Source organism: Cotesia typhae, unplaced genomic scaffold (assembly GCF_013202065.1).
Source record: "Cotesia typhae breed Kobodo isofemale line unplaced genomic scaffold, CoteBio_Ctyphae scaffold_91, whole genome shotgun sequence".
In the NCBI taxonomy this organism is placed as follows: domain Eukaryota; kingdom Metazoa; phylum Arthropoda; class Insecta; order Hymenoptera; family Braconidae; genus Cotesia; species Cotesia typhae.
In genome coordinates this window covers 322,163-343,213 of record NW_027423781.1, presented here as the reverse complement: position 1 = coordinate 343,213, position 21,051 = coordinate 322,163, and the positions used below count along the sequence as shown (strand labels likewise).

Here is a 21,051-nt window from a genome sequence, read left to right as displayed (position 1 = left end):
TATAATTCTAAAAACAATTTTAGATAGAGTAGCACCAAACAAAATTATTTTTAAAAGTTTTAAAACGATCCATCACTATTCATTGTCATTTTCTTCCCCATTTCTTCTAAAATTTTATATTTTTTTCTGTCATTCGATCTCTCTTATTTATCTTTTTTTTTTTTTACTTCCTATTGTCACGGAAGATCACAAGTTTGTCTGGATCTGACATTTCGCTCCATCTTGGGATCCGCCAGTGAGGAAGTGGGGGTAGAATGATCGAGTAGCAAGACAACTTCTGTGGTTCTTAAGCGTCAGAATACTTGGTACTTTCGTTCACGGGAGTAAATTGATGCAATTATCGGTATAAATTGACAATTTTATTGAACAAACATCATTTAAGAAAATTAAATATTTATAATAGCCAAAATCGGAAAAAAAAATGCGTGTTTATCAAACAAGGCAATTAAAAACGAAGAATTGAGATTTTTTTTCAATATAGATGAATCCTGCACCAACAAAATTGAATTTTAAAGGAATTATTAAATGCAGTGGGATTAAAAAAAAATATTTTTTTTTCCAACAAATTTTTTTTTTTCGGTAATAATAAGAAAAAAAGAAAATATGAGAATTCTGGTGTTTGGTAAGTACACTAGTATTTTTTCATTATCATTATTCTCTTGGCTCTCTTTTGCCTGCCGTTAAGATTATATACATTTTTTTTTTTTTTTTGGTTTTTCATGACAAAAATATTTTTTTTCCTGTAAAAATATAAGGATTTAACTAATCTCTCTTAATACCTAGTTGTTGAACAAATATGGGATGTGCTTAAAATTTATTATTTTTAAATACGTCAAAATTTATCATGATTTTTAAGTATTAAAGTAAGTGGGATTACGAAAAAAAATTACGACTAATTTTTAAGATTAATTTTCTGGGTTAAATATTGAAAATACAAAAAAATATAAAAGACCTTATAAGTAGGGCTTATAATCCTCTTTTGAAAAGGTCCTTATCACTTGTTTCGTATTTTGATTATTCTTGAGTCAGGAGATAAAATAAGAAGGCGATTTACAGGTTATGGGCCCAGACATTTTTTTAAGGTAATTTTAAAAATTAAATTTTAAAGTAAATATTGGAGATACGAAAAAATTATAGAAGACTTTTTTTGTAGGAAATAAAATTTTCTATCAGAAAAAACTCTGTCAATTTTTTGATATCTCTAACCTTTTAGCTGGAAATCGAGGTCAAAAGTAGGGGACCGAACAAAAAAAGGAACAATTGATGGAGAACGTCCAGCCAATTGATTTTCACATTAAATTACCTCTGGATAATTAAAAAAATACCAGATAAATCGTTACGCGGATAGAATTAAATCATCGGAAAAAATGCGGCTCGCTATCTGATTTAAATTTATATAGAAATAATAAAGTTATAATTCCCGATCACGTTTTATTGGTTAAATTATTTCAATAATGTCAATCGTCATGGCTCACATGCACCCACGTATAATTCGAAAAAAAGTACTTATCCACGTGCTGAATTCTCAACGAGTTTAAGCTCTGTCTTTTTAGTAAAGTGTCGCCCTCTAGAGTCTAGAGTCTAGTGTTCTTATCTCTTTCTACTGTACATTTGATCCGGGTTTTTGTTTTTTTACAGCTCTGATGGAATGAGATAAAGAAACTACTCTCATCCCCTCCCCCGGGTATCATATTCCGAACACGAAAATTCGCCTGAGTAGTAAATCGTAAAAGTTCGCGAGATAACATGCACGATCGAACGATTTGCATCGTAGGTACTGTCATTTTTCAGTAATACCAAAGCTACTACTCCTTTTTATTCAAATTATATTTTCATATTTTACATTCTAAAGTCTATCATTGGTTATTGATTGCTTTTTGTCTTTATCATAAATCATGAAATTCAATTTTGAGCTTGCCTTGCCTTGAATTTACATAAACGTTCCAATATTTCTGGTGAATATTAAAAAAATCACCTAAGTATTAAATAATCTGGAAATTTATTTCAGTAAGCGAGAAAATAAAGCGCCATTTCGCCGCCTAGCGGTGGTTTTTATCAACTAACCATCTGTGAAAAATTAGAATTGTTATTTTCAGGTTAAATATTGGAGATTTAACGAAAAAAATTACTCATTTATTAGTTCAAAAAATCACCGCTAGGTGTCGCATTGGCACTTATTTTTCTCGTTTGCAGAAACAATTTTTTTTTTTCTTTAAATTGACCTAAAATTCTTTCGACTATCGATCTTAGCCTTGAAAAAAAATCTTATAAAGGATAATTTAATAAAATAATTTAATAAAGATAAAAAAAAAAAAATCAAAAGACGAGTTGTTTCTAAAAAATGATACATAATTTGTGTTGTATCCTAAGTTAAATTATATTAACAGCCCATGGGTGGAGAACAGAGGGTATTTGAGTAAGTAAAAGCTACATGGTTGCAGTAACACAACACAACTACGTAGTAGTCCCCAGGGGTTTGAGTTCTGATGGCGTCGGTCTGTTTCAGAGGCCCCAAGGGCCCACGGGAAACTTATAACAACCCAGTGCCGCTGTTCTACTACAGCGGTACGATCTGCAACCTTGTAGAGAAAATAGAATATTGTATAAAGCCGTAGTTTTCGCGGGTAACTTCGTGACGCTTGTCTAACCTTAACGTTAGTGTAAACAGACAACCGCATATTTATACATCCATGTATGCATGGACAGAGAGGGGGAGGGGGGAGGACAGAAAAGGAGAGAGAGGTCGGTGATGCAGAGCAACCAAAAGCCGGCTCTATAATGCATGAGATGCAGACGCGACCCTTCTCTGTTATGTATGATTGGCCATTTGCTTACCAAGCGAGCTTGGTCGGCTCCCGCTGCCGGGTTGGTTCATTGGGTTCGCAAAAGCTTGCGTTTTTTGCAGCACTTAGACGGCCATATTTACATTCTGCATAGACGTACGACATTTATTCAATGTTTAGTAGACCAGAGGGTATTGGAATTTTACCCGAAGCTTCATTTAATATGGATTTGGCAAGTAGAGTGGAATTTAGCTCCAGTATCACGAAAATTCGGGTAAAATTCTAAGATGGTTGAAGTTGTACGACTAATTTACGATTTAGAAGAAAACCTGTAAGTAGAATTTTTTTTTTTTTTTTTTTTTTTTTGACTAATTTAGGTTCTGAAGACTTAGTAGATACTAAAAATAAGAAAAAAGTGTTTAGTGCCAAATGTCACCGCTAGGTGGTAATGTGGCGCTGCTTTCTCTCGCTTGCAGAAATTTATTTCTAAGGTATTTAATAAAAAAACTGATATTTGACCTTCAGAATATGACCACTAATCTTCTAGGGGCTTTTGCAGCAATATGGTCAGAGATTTAACCCATAATTATAACTTAAACTTTTGAAATTTAGCTTCCACGCCTAAAAAAATCACAAAAATAAAACCAGAATTAACAGTTATTCATAAACCTATTGATTTATTTATAGATTTGTTTCATTTAAATCAAACAAAAAATTAAAGAATACAAAGGGTCGAATTTATTCATGCGAATTAAATTTGCGATTCAGTGTAACCGAGTTTAAAATTCAAATCACGGAATTTATTTGTTACCCAATCAACTGATATATAATGTATTTAACACCTGTAATTTTATTTTCAATCGAGCACACCGTAGCTGGCGAATAAAAACAATTTTTATTTATGCAGTTACTATTCATCAAATGTCGAAGGTATTAAAACAAAGTTACTAACTTCACTATTTTATAAAGTTATGGCTAACTAAATATTTAACGCCCAAAAGAAATACTGAATTATTCAAGGAAAATATCTACGACAAGTTTATGAAAAAAAAAAAAAAAAAAAAAAAAAAATTACAATTGACGTGAATTTATGATCTCAGTGACATTCATTGAAATAGATGACAATTATTTGTTTTCTTTTTCTCGTGTTGACAACTAATTGACAATTTATTATAAAATGTGACAAATTTGTACAGAGAAATTTATATTATCCCACAAATTGTTATTATTATGTTGCGAGAATTATTTTCAATAATTGAAGCATTGTGTGTTCGAATAAAACTCGTTGGAATTTTCAATTTATATATCCTATTATATTACAGTAAAATTTAATCGTATTTCAATTAAAACAAGCTTTTATAATATTTAGCAACCAAAATGGTATTTAAAAAAATTGAATTTAGCCCATAAATCACAATTTAATTATTTATTGCCGCGCTTTGGGTTGTGCTTAAATTTTTGTAATAACTATAACTCAAAAACTAATCGTGCGATTGATTTGATTCTCAGTAACAAAACTTAGGACGGTGAACCGAAGATCCTTGCAAAAATTCAGCGCCTAAATCGCAAGTGTTCTAATACGGTCATCCTCGGAAAATTTATCTCTAGCCATCAAAAGCCGTGATGTAAGACCCGGGGAGTTTAAGTAGCAACAATTGAATAGAAATATCTTGAGATAGTTGAAATCCGATAAAATTCCGTGTATATGTTGGTAAGTGTCCGAAAACGAGCGTTAAACAAAAGAAAAATGGGAGGAAATAAAAGGATGGTGAAAATAAAAAGGCGAGATACAATGAAAGAATTATTACTGGCGATCGATAGCTCATTCGGGAAATAAAATAAGAAAATAAACTCGGTGAATTGGTGAAAATTCCTGTTTCCAGTTCCAGTTGCGGATAAGGGCTTTCAGATGCCATTACACGAGCCAGACGGACTCTGGACCCAGGAATACCATTTGCTGGTGTATGGCCTTCGTTTACAAGCCTTGAGATATCGAATTCAGCTGCACTGGAGCGAGTCAAAGGAACGAGACAAAATCTTAGTTTGAGTTTCTCAATCCCAGATTAAAGACAGCTTCTCTTCCTTAGAGACTTACTCACCTGCTCTGTCTCTCATTAAGTTCTCGAGGAGTCGTTAACTATATCGAGTAATTACTGGAGGATTTGTTGATTTCGTTGCTAATGCCCAACTTTAAATCGACACATTTGTGCTTTTTGTTTTGTAATCATCAGAGCTTACGATTAAGTTCATTTATTTAATTTTTCTATTGAAAATTAATTTCCCGCCGAATGATAAGAGATATCGAAAAATTAACAAGAATCTTTTCGATAGTAAATTAAACTCCCTACAAAAAAAGTTTCATATAATGATTTCGTATTTTGAATATTTAACCCAGAAATTACAATTTAAAAATTGCAAATTTGAGGACCGGTCCTTAAAAGTAAAAAAAAGTTGCTAGAACTTGATACGCTAATTGCGGTTGACTTATGAGAGATATCAAAAAATTGATAAAGACCTTTTTGATCGACAATTAAATTTTCTACTTATAAAGTCTCCTGTGATTTTTTTATATTTTTAATATTCGGCTCAAAAATTTTGTTTAAACTCTGCGAACCATAAATCACGTTTTTTTTTTTTTTTTTTTTTTTTTTTTTCCGTCGCAATTTCCCTAAAAATCGTAAATATTCATCGAAGCGCGCTACATATTGCAATTATCAAGAGACGTATATCAGAGTTGTTAAATATGAAGGTTTACAGAATAATTGGCGGAAAATATGCCTTTAATTCGTTGTTATTTTCGCATCGCATTGTCATCAATTTTGTGGAACAGCGACAGAGCGAATCTATAAGTTCAGATAGAAAAAGAAAGAAAAGAGATAAATATAAAATGAAACATTCACTCGACGATTCATGGACCTATTGATGACTCGCCGGTGAAATGTAAATCGTTATTTTCCAATTTCGTCAAATGAACACGAGTAAACATTTATTGGCGCCACCTATGTATACATATAGATTTTTAACGTTTCACAGGGAGTTCGGTTATCCATGAACCAATTAAATCACAAATTGGCAAGGTAGCTCACGTAAAAGTCATTAAGATATTTTTTTTTTTTTTTTTATTACAGTTACTGCTGTCATCTGTAGAATTTATTTATTTATTAAATAAATTTTATTATTTTTTTTATCATTAACACTTGACAAAATTCAATTATTCGATAAAAATCAAGTGGTGCATTTTATTCCGTTATTTTTATTCATTCGTGGTAAATATTTATATTTTAATTAAATAAGTCCAAATAAAAAATAATTATTTTTCGCTTGAAAAATTAATCCACTAATTAATCACAGCTATTCTGAGTTAGAGCGTTTAAATATAAATTGCAATTAATTGTCTGATCGTCAAACTATTGACCAATAATAATATTTTTGACAGTCCCAAAATTTCCCCCTCCATAATAGACAGGTAAAAAGCAATCTTATTGAAATTCAATATTGTTAGGTTAAAAAATAATTTTCCATCGGAAATACACCTCAGGCAATTGAATAAAATTAAAGAATAGATGGCGCTGTTAAACATTGAAGGTTATGTTAAAGTAAATATTTAAAATACAATTCCGAGTAGAGGTTACCTTTTTCACAATGTAGATAATGCCGAAGGCGGTGTACCTGAATTCAAAATTTCCCGGCCGACGTGTAGCGGGTTAAACTTTAACACTCGGACCAACCAAGGTAATCGATCATGTGTCTTTCCGGTAACTTTTTACGCGGTTTTATTTGAAATTACAAAACCGCTAATTGACTTTCCGCAACTTGAGACACAGATTAAATTTTTTTTTTCAATTTTAAATTGTTAATTATTAATTTTTGACTTATTGGTGGGGGTAAAAAAAATTTTGGAGCAATAATTTCAAACCCGGAGAACTTTTCTATTGATTTGGCTTACCCCCTCTCCAAACTAGAACAGAGCTTATAAATATTATATGACCGGGATTGGGATTGGGAGTTCGAATGGTGAGTTTCCGCAAAACAAATCGCGGAACAAACCTTATGATAACAAACTTTGGGGATATTTTAAGACTATTGTCGAATTATGTACTTAAGATATATTTTATTTATGAAGTAAAACAACTACGAACAATTCTCGTCGATCAATTTTCTGTCGAAGTAACCTTTTACAGATTTTTATGACCTTTGGCTAGACTTTTTTGGCACGAGCTGCATTTGAAAATCGAAATATTGATTTAAATTTTTTTTTTTTTTTTTTAACAATGAAGGTAAATATAGGACACCGGTTATAGATGTTTTTTATTGAAAGAATTTATTCACGGCTTGTACTCGATAGAAGAATAATAACAAAATCACGGCAAAAATACAAAGCGCAAAAAAAAAATTTTTTTTTTTTGCCTCTGCAATCAATTTAAAGGGATAACATGTTACGATGTTCGAAAAGTGTGAGATTGAGTTTAAAATAAAATAGTAAACAATACATACAATATTTTGTGCCGTAAAAAAATTTATTTTTTATAAAAATCCAAAAAATTATTTTTTTTTTTAACGAATTGCGGCCGAAGCCCAATTTGTGGCTTGTATGGAGGATGAATCTAATCCGTAAAAATATCAGCCATCTTGGATTTTGGGTAGCTCATACATGAAATAATTGCCCTATAACAATATTTTAGTAATTGTATCCACAGGAGCCTCAAAGTAACGATAACAAAATAAAACTTTTCTATTGTTTGATAACATAAAATTTTTAATGTATTTAATTAGCAGCGGACGGAATGTCGTGTACGACATTATTTCAGCAGGTAGTTAATTTGAATTTTTTCTTCCGTTTTAAGTACGTTAAGACCGTCAGTCAGTATGTTACGTTGGTGCTTATTCAACATTTCTTTTCTCAGGAATAAAAAGCTCTTGTACATGAAATAATTCTTTACTTTCCTCAGCATTACTTCAATAGACATGGCAGCCGCTATTGTTGAGCTCTCTCTCTTTGCTCCTCTTACTTTGTAATTTTTTTCTAGTTTGCTCACTTATTATTTACGTATTTATACCCGGAATTACGGATTCTTGTCTCATTAGCAAGGTCATTAGGACGTTTGTTAATGCGTTAATTATTAACTTTTTTATCTTACAACTGGGTAATTAAAATTCTCTATAGTTGACAAAGAAAAAAAAAAGGCCTGTACCTTCAGAAAAAAATTTTTTAAACCAAAATTCCGAAAAAAAAAATTTTAGGACCAACATTTTAGGAAATCTAGCCATTTAAAATTTTCAGTATATAAATACAGATTTGAATGGATATATAATATATTTAGAGACTGTATAAAGTGGTTAAATATTAGGAAGCAATTTTAGTTTGAATTTCCAGTATCAGATGACCTCGCTTTTTCCCTTCTCGGTTACCTTGACATCATCCCTAGAGCCTTTAAGATCCGCGGAAATTATTTATGTAACAGTACACATGATATATTCATAAGATCCCCGGGGCACGGAGAGAATGCAAAATGCGTAAAACGACATCAAATACAGTCCAAGAGGTCAACTTTAATTTATGTAAAAGGTCTTTTTTATTTATGCTATTATATTTATCTCACATGTGTCAAAAATTTTTATTGTTCCCCAAAGACATGATTTTCTCTAAAAAAATATATTTTTTCCAATTAAACGCTGAAGAATAAATAATTAATAATCAATAATTGGGACAACAATGTCGCTGTTTATTTATATTAATTATAATAATTGAAAAAATACAAATGAATAAGCCAAAGTGACCCAATTAATTATCGATCACCGTCGAATTCAATTACCTTATGAAATGTTGTGACAATCGCCTCCTTATGCTTGCTACCGCAATCAGAGCTTATCGAATCAGAGCCTTTCGCTACCTTGATTTCTAATTCTCTGATTGAGTTCTGTAATCCGTTTTTTTCTACCGATAATTTATTTACTGCCGTTTCCAGGCGAAATTATTATTATTATTTTTTATGTAAACATTTTAGTAATAATAATAATTTTAAAATGACTCTAGTCATTGTTAGAAGAAACCAAAAGACATTTATGAACTGGCGCCCAAACATTGAAAATGTTCAGACAGCGTGTACTAGCCAAAGCATACGCGAATGTCGAGAGAATGGCAAATTTGGCTGCTAACACATGCCCATATACTTGATATGGCATGTCGCCAAAACACCCTAGGCTTTTCAAGACCATCACCCCCTCCCCCGCCGCCCTCTACCCAAAGAAACCACTCATTCTGTCACTACGAGCCGAGTCCTTATCCTTTCCTCTCACCTCTTTTGCCCTATACCCTACAACCTGGACCCTCTTCAATCTTTCAACAACTTTGTTTCGTTATTCTTTTTACTTAGCTCTTTTTTTACTCTCCTCCCCCCGACCCCCACTCTTTACTGGGAAACTTGCTATTTTATCCGTTTTCCTTTTCATTTCCTAGACTAGGAACTTTTTATTAGTTTGTGATATTAAATTTATTATTTATTGATTATACTTATAAAAAAGATATCACGACAATTCTATTGTTATTTATCTAATAAGTTTTTCTTCGAGAATAATAGAATAAATAAATAGTATAGTTTTCCGTAGGGTTGCTTGTCAATGATTTTGACAGCTTGTTTTTTTACTTAGATAACTCAATTTTGCTAAAATAACACTTTGTTTGGATAAGAAATCCTTAGTAGTACCCAAAACTAATTTAAAAAAAAAAAAATAATAATAATAATAATAATAATAATAATAATAATAATAATAATAATAATAATAATAATAATAATAATAATAATAATAATAATAATAATAATAATAATAATAATAATTCCAAAAGTCACCGCCAGGTGGCGAAATGGCGCTTTTCTTTCTCGCTTGCAGAATTAAATTTCTAGAGTATGTAAGTCTATAGAAAAAATTTCTTCAAGATAATTTAATAATCCTTGAGAAGTTTGATTTATTATCGGGATGTATCGATGAGGGGTATATATCTGGTTATTTGATAAAATCTCAGAACTGTATCCGCAGGCTATTAGTTTAATGACCTATAGAAAAAAAAAAGTTATGAAAACAGAAACTAGCTCATCAATAACTTCTTGTAGCCATAAAATCGATATATTAACATTTAATAAATAGAATGATACTCAGCTAACATACTAAAGTGTCTCAAAAGGTAATTACAAATTTTCAATAGATTTAATTCAATTTTATCGGGTTAACTCTCGAGACGTTTATATCAGGGGGCTTATCAGTCTGTGAACTTTATCATTTTATTACTTGGTAAATAGGACGATAGAAAAGTTAATAAATAACTTAATAAATAAAAACCCTTTGTAGATATATATGTATATATAAATATATATATTTTAATTTAGACGTCTTATTAAATATTTCCGTGCGTGTGTTCGCTTCGGATGGTTAAATTCAACTAACAAAGTGAATTTACTAAACTGGAAAACGCGTAGAACCGTGACGATTCCTAAGTTTCACAACTGTTTCATCCGTGGATATATATATATAACCTGTAAGTGTGTTGTTCAATATATTGAGCAACGCAAACCTAAACTACCCCAGTGGTAGTGAGTGGGCGTGAATGGGAACCCAAGCGAATCCCATTTATCCAAAACCATCATGTTCCAATGAGAAAGCGCCGTCTTAGCTCTATATTTCCCAAAGTAATCAACTTCTTGAGTGAACTGAATTTAGTTTAAAGTTCTGGCTTGTGTGTGTGTGTCTAAACGGTTGAGTATGTGATCAATAGATCACACCGCTCATTTATTTCGGACATGATCGTTTATTTAATTGTATTGACACAATAGAATTAAAAGTTGCAAAAGATTTGAATTTTAGGTCAAACTGACCATATTGGAACACTTTGGATTTGAGGGCTCATTTTTTGCAGGGACCTTCGGTCCACCCTCCTAAGTTTTGTTACTGAGAATCAAATCAATCGCACGATTAGTTTTTGAGTTATAGTCATTGCAAAAATTATTGCACAACCCAAAGCGCGGCAATAAATAATTAAATTACGATTTATGGGCTAAATATTGGAAATACGAAAAAATCATATGAAACATTTTTTCTAAGGAATATAATTCTCTGTTGAAAGGGTCCTTATCAATTTTTAAACTTGGTAAATTAAAGGTCAATTTTTTGAAAAATAAAAGACGTGATAAAAAAAGGTTAGTAATAATATCAAAACAGATTCTGAGGAACGTAAAAGGAAAATGAGTGAGATAAAAAGGGTGGAAACTGTAAAAGTAAACTTTTACACGGCAGTATATTCAAAAAGGCGCATAAAAGTATATCCATAAATTACAGAGGGTACTTTTTTGGTCTTTCGTTATGTTATGTGCATAATAATAATAATGAGGATGGTAATCCTGTTCTCTCAGTATTTTCCCATTAATATTTAATTTTCTTTCATTTTAATATGAAAAGATAAATGCTCGGTAGTCAGAGCTCAGAAGCGCTATCAATTTCGTAACTCTGCAAATATTTATAAAATGTCGGAATGTTTTCTGTTTTCTCTACCCGGGCTTATTAAACAGAATTATATTTACAAAAATTAAGTAGTGTGTTCCTTTGAAAAAGAGGCAAGAGAGTGGGAGAGTGTTGCGTTCAAGTGGATTGAAAGTGTTAATAAAATAGGAGCCCTATCAAAAATGATATTGCATTTAGGACATAAATAAAAAAATGGCTGCCAAGGAGCCAGAAGATAGTAGATAGTATTATCTGGACGGAATAAAATTTAATTTGCATTCATGAGTCTCCGCTGCGTCTGGAACCCGCACAACATTCCGCGGTCGAATTTTACTGGAATCACTTATCGCAATCGTTATCCGTCGAGATCCACAGAAAAATATCAGCTTGAGCTTTATGTCTTTGATGAGAATCACCAAATTATCGGTTTCATTAATGATAATTTTATTCTGCTAGATTCAAATTAGAATTACTATCTAGTCACTAGAGATACCGAAAAAGTGATAAAAGACTTTTATCTACTTCATTTTATTTCCTACAAAAAAGGTATCTTATGATTTTTTTTTATCTCCAATATTTAATTCGGAATTTAAATTTTAAAAACCCTCCCATAACTAACCTGCTTGAAAATAATTAAATATAATATTATTAATAACACCTCAATTTTGTTAAGAATTAGGTGAATTATATATACCCATAAAACAACTTTGATCAACAAAGTAGAGTGTCTCTTTGAGGAACTCTCTGTATTTTTCGTCGTGAGTACGTGACGAGCCGTTTGTTAACACTATATATGTACATAAACAGTGTACCAACGTTATACTATTTTAAAGAGATAGATTTTCCTCGTATCCTTTTCATCCGGAGTTTCTCCAATGGGACATCTTAAGCCCAGGAGTATTGTGCTCACAGAAGATACAAAAGGTCGCTCAAGTGTTAATGATATGTTGAGATAATCGTAGAATTATAACTACAAACTGTAAACTCGGAAAAATTCTCGGGAAAAAAAAAAAAATTCAAAATTTTTAAATGGATAAATATACCATTGCGACATCTGTCGGGCGGAAAATATTGTCATCAATGGTTAGTCCAATGATCAGGCGAGGTCATGTCACCGTTTTTTTTTTTTTTTTTTTTTTTTTTTTTTTTTTGACCAATAACAGGAAGGCAATTTATTTTTTAGAATTAAATTGAAGCCTCCAAGAGGCAATCATAGCTGTGGAATTTATTTTTTCCGCATTATCGATTGTTTAGAGCTTGTAATCCATTTGATAAATAAAAATCTATGGTGGTTAGGTAATCTGGGGTAAGTATGTCACATCGTTGAACAAAAATTATATAAATCGGTGAATTGATTCGTAGATCAAGATTACTGTTAACCCTCAAGGCGATAAATTCAATAAATTTTTCATCTAGTATATTTTTCTCAGCCATTGATTTAAAAGCCCACGTACAAGTGAGTCGGCCGAATAAAAATATATAAAAAGGATACAATAAAATTGTATATATCTATATAGTTGGGTTATATAATATGAATCGAAAGATACTGCAGAACAAATGGAACGTGACTGGGTTATTAAGATGATAGCAAAACGAAAATCCGATTATTATGTCGTACTGCGTTATGTAATCCTGGGTAACGTTTAAAAAAGACATCACGACAATAAGCGAGGACTTTTTAAGGGATAAAGAGGAACACTAAAAAAATGAAATAATAATGGTGAGCATTGGTACAACGTATAAAATAATAAATTTAAAGATAATGCCCGGCGACGGTGCCGTTTTAAAGAAAGTTCTGCCAAGTCGGCGCAATAGAAAAATATCGTAAATCTTTTAGGATCGATTTTGAGGGAAAGAGGAAGAATGTGTGTAAGTAGTGGATGGATAAAATAATAAAGACCGGGGATGAAGAAAGCTCTAACGTTTCAAGAAGCGTCCTCAGTAACGACCACCACTTTTTAATAAATCATATTCTTATAGAGTTAAGTGTCGTCCAGAATTCAATGTCTCTCTTTACATTATCCGAGTTTATTTCCTGTTAAGTAGTCATGGATTTTGGCTTTACCATTTTGGAAGCGGACTTAATTTTTTTTTTTTTTTTTTTAAGAATAGTGGTATTATTAATCGAACAAAAATCATTATTTTGTCTAAATACTGATCAGAAACCTTAGAATTGTCTAAAACAGCGGAAAAAAAATTAGTTCCAAAAGTCAACGCTAGATGGCCAGGTGGCGCTTGTTTTTCTCGCTTGCAGAAAATAATTTCCAGAATATATAATTCAATGAAAGTTCTTAAAGCAAAAAAAATTTTATGTTACTATTTGTATTTGGCAAACAACAGATGGCGTTACTGGGTATGTCTATCAAAAAATTTCCAACTAATTTTTCGTAATAAACTTTCTGTTCAGACTTTTTTAAGTAAACAACCAATCTCACTGTTTCTTTAACGATATATTGTTATAAAATTTTCAATCTTCAAATTAGAATGATAGCCCCTAGAAAAGTTAGCAAATGCGGGTTGAACTTGATAAGGAAATGAAGAGCTTCGAATTGTTTTGGCTGAAGAATTTGCGAAGAAAATCTGCGGGCTTGTCTCAATATTTTATATTAGCGCTCCATTTTATTTTAAAATTGATTTTAATATCATATTTACGATATGGAATTAAAGTAGTTCTATTCACCTCAATTACACTGGAGATAAGTGAAAATACGCTCGATATTGTTGGAACTGAGAGACAGTATTATTTAATAGTAATCGCCAAAGCCATCAAAACTCTTACTTATTCCACGGGGTATCAAGTCGAACGAATTCAATGTCTCATTGATTTGGAGACCGAACATCTACCTGTTGATATTTCGTAAAAAATATTTTAGTTAGATCCGACGGATAGTATGGATTTCTTAATTGTTTAAAAAAAAAAAAAAAAAAAAATAGTTCCGAGAGTTCCCGTTAGGTGGCTAAATGGCGTATTTTTTTCTCGCTTTCAGAAACAATTTTCTAAAGTATATATCAATAAAAAGCAAAAACTAATAGTCTAAGACTTTTTCCAGGATATTCTTCTAGAAAAAGCGGAACCAATCTTTCAATTGACGTCTGAACTGCTTTAAGATATCCTGTCAATCTTACAAGCCAGTGTCTCTGACGTCACCCGGTTTTTCTTTTCCTTCGAAGTCTTAGATATAAAAATAACGATAAATGGATGACCACCGGTAATTGTCGAATCGATAATAACATCCTGTGGGTTGGTATAGGAAAAGGAAAAAAAAAAAAAAAAAAAAAAAAAAAAAAAACCGGCCAATTACCATAAATTTGAAAAATAAAGTTTCTCGGTTTAGCAATGATTTAAATTGACCTTTAGAGCCGGTAAAAACTACCCTCGTAAATAAATTGCGGAATCTAAGGAACGGAATATAGTTACCGCTTTCGTCGTCACTTGCTTCCTTATCCTGTTCCCAACTATAGTCTAGTTTCCTGTGGAGCTCCTGGCCCCCTTCCGGCAAAATTCTCTCTGACTTTATTTCTGTCGACTTCCATCACACGTTTTTTCCCATTTCTTATTCTATTCCCCCACTTTCATTGTTATCCGCTTCCTACTCGATTAAATCCGGAACGTAAAAGGGTTACACTGTAATTTGTAAACAATTATTTCATCCATAAAAAATATTCCGATTTTTATCTATAGGGGTGGAGATAATTTTATATGCGAGATATTATAAGTGGGGATAATTGAAGGGTTGAAAACTGAAAGAAAGATAAGCTTGAAAAATTATTAAAGATCGACGTTGTACAGAATAATTTGCATATTCTTTTATTTCCGGGATTTAATATGGATGAAGTGAAATTCAAACCTGATATCAATTGTAGCCGTTTAATATCCATGATTGATAATCCTGCGGTTTCCGGATGATTGAATTTAATGTATGATTAGGTAATTGCGGGAATCTGGTTAAAAGAAAAAAAAATAGAAGAAATATAGTATAAAAGTAAAATTGAATTTTAAAATTAAATACACATCATATAAAAAAAAAAAAAAAAAAAAAAAAAAAAAAAAAAAAAAAAAAAAAAATTTAAGTTTCCTATTAAATACCTTAGAAATTAATTTCTGCAGGCGAACAATAAAGCGCCACTCATGCACCTATCGGTTAGTTTCGGAATTAATTTTTTTTTATTAATTTTAGGAACTACTGAGTATTATTATCATTAATTACGTCAATTTTGTGATGATTACTCTAACAATAGTGTCTTTTATCAACAGATTTGTTATTACTCTACCATAATTTGGCACTGCTGTAAGATAAAATGTAATTAGACTCGAATATTAAGCACAAAAACAAGATCTGTTTTAGGAAAGGTCATTTTTCAATTAATCCATTAAAAATATAAGATTAACTGAATGATAAATGTCTTGATAAAAGAGACCGGGCACTTGGAAACGTCTACACCCGGAAAATACTTTGATTAATATTAATTTGGCACGTATAAGTGTTTCCATTAGCTGATGAGTACTTGCTGTATATATACGGTAAGCTCGTCGCAAAAACACGCCTTTTGCTTTTTTGCTACCGTCAAACACGGACACTCAAGTAAACCAACAAATATTGCTCTACAAGATAAATATTCGAAATTATTATCATCATCAAGATGGTTGTTTATATTTTCGATAACAGAGGGTTCAAGGACTAGCCATTGTATTTGAAGAACAACATCAACAACAGAAGGTTCCAGAATTGAAGCTGTCAACCACCGAATGGATTCTGCAACCATCTCAGTTGTCTCAGTGACGTAATTCGATTAGACATCCTTGTTACAGCGAAATATCTCAAGACGGTTGCAAGATTGACTTTGAAGGTGTTCAAATTGGTGTTTTTTGAGGCAGAACACATAAATAGTGTAATTAGCACATTCCTTGATGCCTTGACAATAGAATGCAACCCGTATTTAAAAAAAAAAAAAATATTTAAAGATGTCTGATATTTACGTAGATTATTTTTACCATAAAAACTTGGCATGTTTTATTGATTCTTTGAATGTTCGTGTTTTTTTTTTTTTTTTTTTTTTTTTTTCATCTACTAAACTGTCGAAATAGTGATTTAGTATTAATGAAAAAGAGGGAATGAAAGTTTATCAACCAGGTTATCAATATTCAACCTTCCAAAGCGATTAATTATAAGATTTAATTATTCATTTTAATTAGAGAACTCTGATTAGTATTTATACCTTCGTTTACTTGAATTTTAAATATATATTATTTGTATAATTTAATATTCAATTATAATTATGATTATTTGATCATGGAAATTGAAAAGTTTTATTCATTTATTTGAATTCGGTATTTTAATTCCTGTTAACGATTCAATAATATTAATTATAATAATTATAATAATGGCGGATAGAAAAAAAAAAAAAAGGGATTGAACGGGTGAACTAACACGATTATATTGAGTTGAAATACATGAGAACACACAATATATTACAGACGATATGTATAAGCGGTTTATAGAGATTTAGTGTTAAGCTGGTCCAAGGTACGTATCTATAGTGCTTGAGGTAATATTACTCATTAGTTACACGAATTAAGTCGTATTTGGTTATCACTGAATTTATAAACTTACGAACAAGCTTAATTATTTATTAACAATCTTGTTTTGCAATAGAACTTCGTTCTAAAGTCTTGAAGTGAATTTTTTTTTTTTTTTACATGGTATTATATACTCTGGAAATTTCGTTCTGCAAGCGAGAGAGAACAGCGCCACGTGGCCACCTAGCGGTGACTTTGCAAACTATTTTTTTTTTTTTAATTTATTTATTTCTGTGTATTTTTTATTATTCTTCTTTATAATTCTAAATTAAAAATCCTTCACCTCTATTTTTAAGCACTTAAATCAATCAATTCTTGATTTTATCGATTAAAACCAATCTAAAGAATAAAAAAGTAATAATTATTATTCATTATTTCCTAGCTGGGATATGAATAATGCAGTATTTGATTTTTAAAAATAATTCAGGCGAACATTGTTCGAGCTAGCGAGTGAAAAACCTCGGTTGTTATTAAAATAAAAAATAAAAAAAAAAAAAAAATTATAAACACGAAAATAGATACAGAAAATATAATCGAGAGGTTCTATAAACTTGAAAGTATAATGGAGAAATTACAACGTTAAACTTTTTTTTTTTTTTTTTTTTTTGTTATTCTTGAAAAGCTTGCACGAAGAATAGCTCCAGGGGCGGAAGTATTTTTTTAGTCGCACATTCATCATTTTTTTTCTTCATAAATTTATACATACATTGAATATACATATTATTTATGTTTCAGCGTCGTCTTGTGACATGGTATTTAGCAGCGACACCACAAAAACAGGAATAGTGACGTCACCGGGTTATCCAAATCCTTATCCATCGCGATCAACTTGCAGTTATGATTTCCACGGCCGGGGGAAGGAAAGGGTGCAAATTGTCTTCCAGGATTTCAATTTAGTCGACGCACCCGGTGACCCCAAAGGGTAAGTAAGGTCATCCATTTTTTTTTTTTTTTTTTTTTCCAGAAACCATATTATATATAATTTATAATGCATGATATAAGGTGAGCCCGTACTTCCAGTTCCGGAAAATTTACTAGGACTCGAGGACACTGCTCTGAGTCAGCGAATTTCCGATGCACATATGCTCCCCTAACATCCTTTTAACACATGTATATATATATATATATACATTTTTCTTCCTTTTATATTTTGCTCGTCGTTTTCTTGCCTTATATATCCTTGCGTATGATCAAAACGTAGCGTATGATCAAGGATATACCCAAAGGAATTGCAATTGTGAAGGGTGATACGTTGCCGAGGGCATCTACCAGAGTGGAAATCTTGTTTAGTTCCAACAAAGCGTGTATAGATCCTCATGACTCTACAAAGTTTACAAACGAATCAAATAACAAGATTGAGTAAGCTCTCTTATACTTGTTGGCTTAATTTAATTTTACATTTTTATTCCCGTTATTCTACTTCGAAATGTTACCAAGATGTGTGTGGAACATATTATGAATGTCGAGATCAAAGGTGCGGAATAAATTTTTTTTTTTTTATTTTCAAGTCGGAGAAAATTGTAATTGGAAGTAGTAGAGGATTGGAGGAGAAAAATAATGAGATTTAGCAGGAATTTGTGCGATAATTAGACCCGGAGATATTGAAGTTTGAAATTTTATATAAAATTATATATTTGGGGACTTTTTAAATGGCGATATCTACGAAGATATTGGTTGTATAAAAAAACTTTTAGAATATTTTTTGTAGGGTTTTTGATGCTGAAGGTCGATAGTTCAACCAGAATTTTTTGTGATAATTAGGATCGAAGTAACAGAGGTTTTAAATTCCGTATATAATTGTATTGTCCGGAAAATTGGCTATCAGAGGAATGAAAGCGTCACATATTAGTAAAATATGTAAATGAAATTGGCCGATAAACATATGTAGGTATTAACACTCATTTATCTGTTCCAGATGTGACAACGTGGATTCTTTGGTGGCGTTTATCCCTATTGGCGGTAAAATGGAGAGAATCGACGCATTCTGTGGGACAACTCCCCGGCCATTAATGAGCAACGGTGCTCGGCTTTTATTGGAATTCCATGGAGTTCAGTCATCACGACAGGCACGAGGCTTCAAAGCCATATATTCATTTACCGAGAGTGAGTAAATTTTATTGGCCAAACTTTCGACAGGAAATATCTACCAGCAAATCTATTCTATTCAGAGGCTGCATAAAACCGTTAGTGTGGATGAGATAAGAAGCTCTATATAAAACGACCTATATGCCCCTCAACCCCTCAAAAGTACTTTATCTGGAGTTTAAACAAATTTTTTCTTCTTTCTATTTCAATTTTTACGGCCCACCTATTTTTTCATACATTTTATCAAGCCTCGCATGTGAATACAGTCTATATAAGACTTATATTGTTCGAAAGACGTGGAATTTTCCAATTGACTGAAAGGTCCTCAGGGAACGAGTGGAATAACGCAGTGATGTGTTCTTTAGTTTGTTGAGCGGCAGCCAAACCTTGAATGACATATTTACGAGCTCGTAGGTTCGAACGTCAAACTATGACATCGAAAAACAAGATAATGCCGTCATTTTATGTCCAAACTTAAATGTTTTTCACGGCAAATTTTTCTACTTTATATTTTATTCGCTTCTTCTTTTTTTTTTTTTTTTTTAACCGAGAAATGAATTATTGCGTGTTCGAATGACGGAAATAAGTTTTCGTGTCTATCAATTGGTTTTATCGCAAGTAGGATGTACCAGAAGACAAGATGTCAATTTTTGTAGGAAATTACGACTTGGGAGCTTTAGTAGAAGCTGAAAAAAAAAAAAAAAAAAAAAAAAGTTCCAAAATTTACCGCTAGGTGGCAAAGTGGCGCTTTTTCTTCTCGTTTGCAGAAATATTTTTTCAGGATATAAAAATCATAATTTTTTTTTTAAAAGAACTGTCAAAGCACTCATATTTCGAAATAGGAAAGTTCAACAATATTGTAAGAGTACTCAGCTGAAAATTCAAGAACATAACCGTCAACGTTTTTGCGTCACTAGGCAAACATGTTATACCCCGTGTATGTTATGTGTACAGACACTTGAGTTGAGTAAAACGGTTTAATATCATCCAAGGTATAACACACAGCATTTGCCCAGTTAGAAAGTTTAACTAAACTTTGACAAGTGTTATTTCCGTGTGGGAGCTAGCTAGCTATAAAACCCGGAAATAGTTGCCAAGAAAACTCTGATTCATCAAACTCTCTCAGATATCTGGCAACTGTTGTTCCTTCATACGAACAAAGTTTATCATTTACGGGATATTATTTCCCACTTAGATGTTTTTCAACCCAGAAAAGTTTTTCGCACTTCAGAAAAAAAAAAAAACAATTTTTTTTCTACCAATTAGAAATAAAAATTGAGAAGAGCTCTAGAAAGGCCGTAAACGGCAATAAAAATTTTTTATCCCTCTCAAGAGGTTATAAATTCAAGCCCTTACACATAACCTGGCGTTAACAAAACATGTGCCAGCGTCTCAACCCCAAAACATCTCTTTACGCTTTTGTATAACCTATAAATTCTTTTTGAAAAAAAAAAAAAAAAAAAAAAATATATTACAGAATAGAAGAATAAAATGGTCGCATATAAATTATTTTTTTGTATTTATATATTATGATAGTTATATCATATCATATATAAGACGTTAGGTTCTTTAAAAAATAAGTATTATAAAAGTTTTTCCGGTGAAACTTTATCAATTTTACGGATACTTCTCGTATTACCGAGAATAGAGGCGCTAAGATGCTTTTTACGGTGTTAAATGGTTAAAGTACAACTAATGGCTGTGATTATAATGAAAATTGAGTGTTATTTTTATGAGTTTATCGGTAAGAATACTTGAAAAAGGAAATAAATCAGGTTCTGTATTTTATTTCATCAGTTATGGCTAAACAGTTGGAGTTACGGGGAAATTGATAAGAACCTCTTCGATAGAGAGTTTAATTTCCTATCAAAAAAGTTTCCTATAATTTTTTCGTATCTCCAATATTTAGCCCATAAATCACAATTTAATTATTCATTGCCGCGCTTTGGGTTGTGCCTCAATTTTTGTAATAACTATAACTTAGAAACTACTTAACCAATTGATCTGATTTTTTATAACTAAATGTAGAATGATAGACCGAAGGTCCTCGCATAAAATTAGCGCTAAAATCGCAAGTGTTCTAAAATGGTTACCCCTAATTAAAATTCTAATCTG

General features: G+C 31.5%; 1 protein-coding gene across 1 annotated transcript in view; it reads left to right on the top strand.

Annotated features, from left to right (window-relative positions):
• Sol1 overlaps positions 1–21,051 on the top strand; it is a 110,952-nt gene that overhangs the window by 81,688 nt on the left and 8,213 nt on the right. Inside the window, exons 8-9 of the mRNA XM_074258271.1 lie at positions 17,587–17,773; positions 18,767–18,954. Of these exons, the coding sequence (XP_074114372.1) occupies positions 17,587–17,773; positions 18,767–18,954 (375 nt within the window). The remainder of the gene's footprint in view (positions 1–17,586; positions 17,774–18,766; positions 18,955–21,051) is intronic.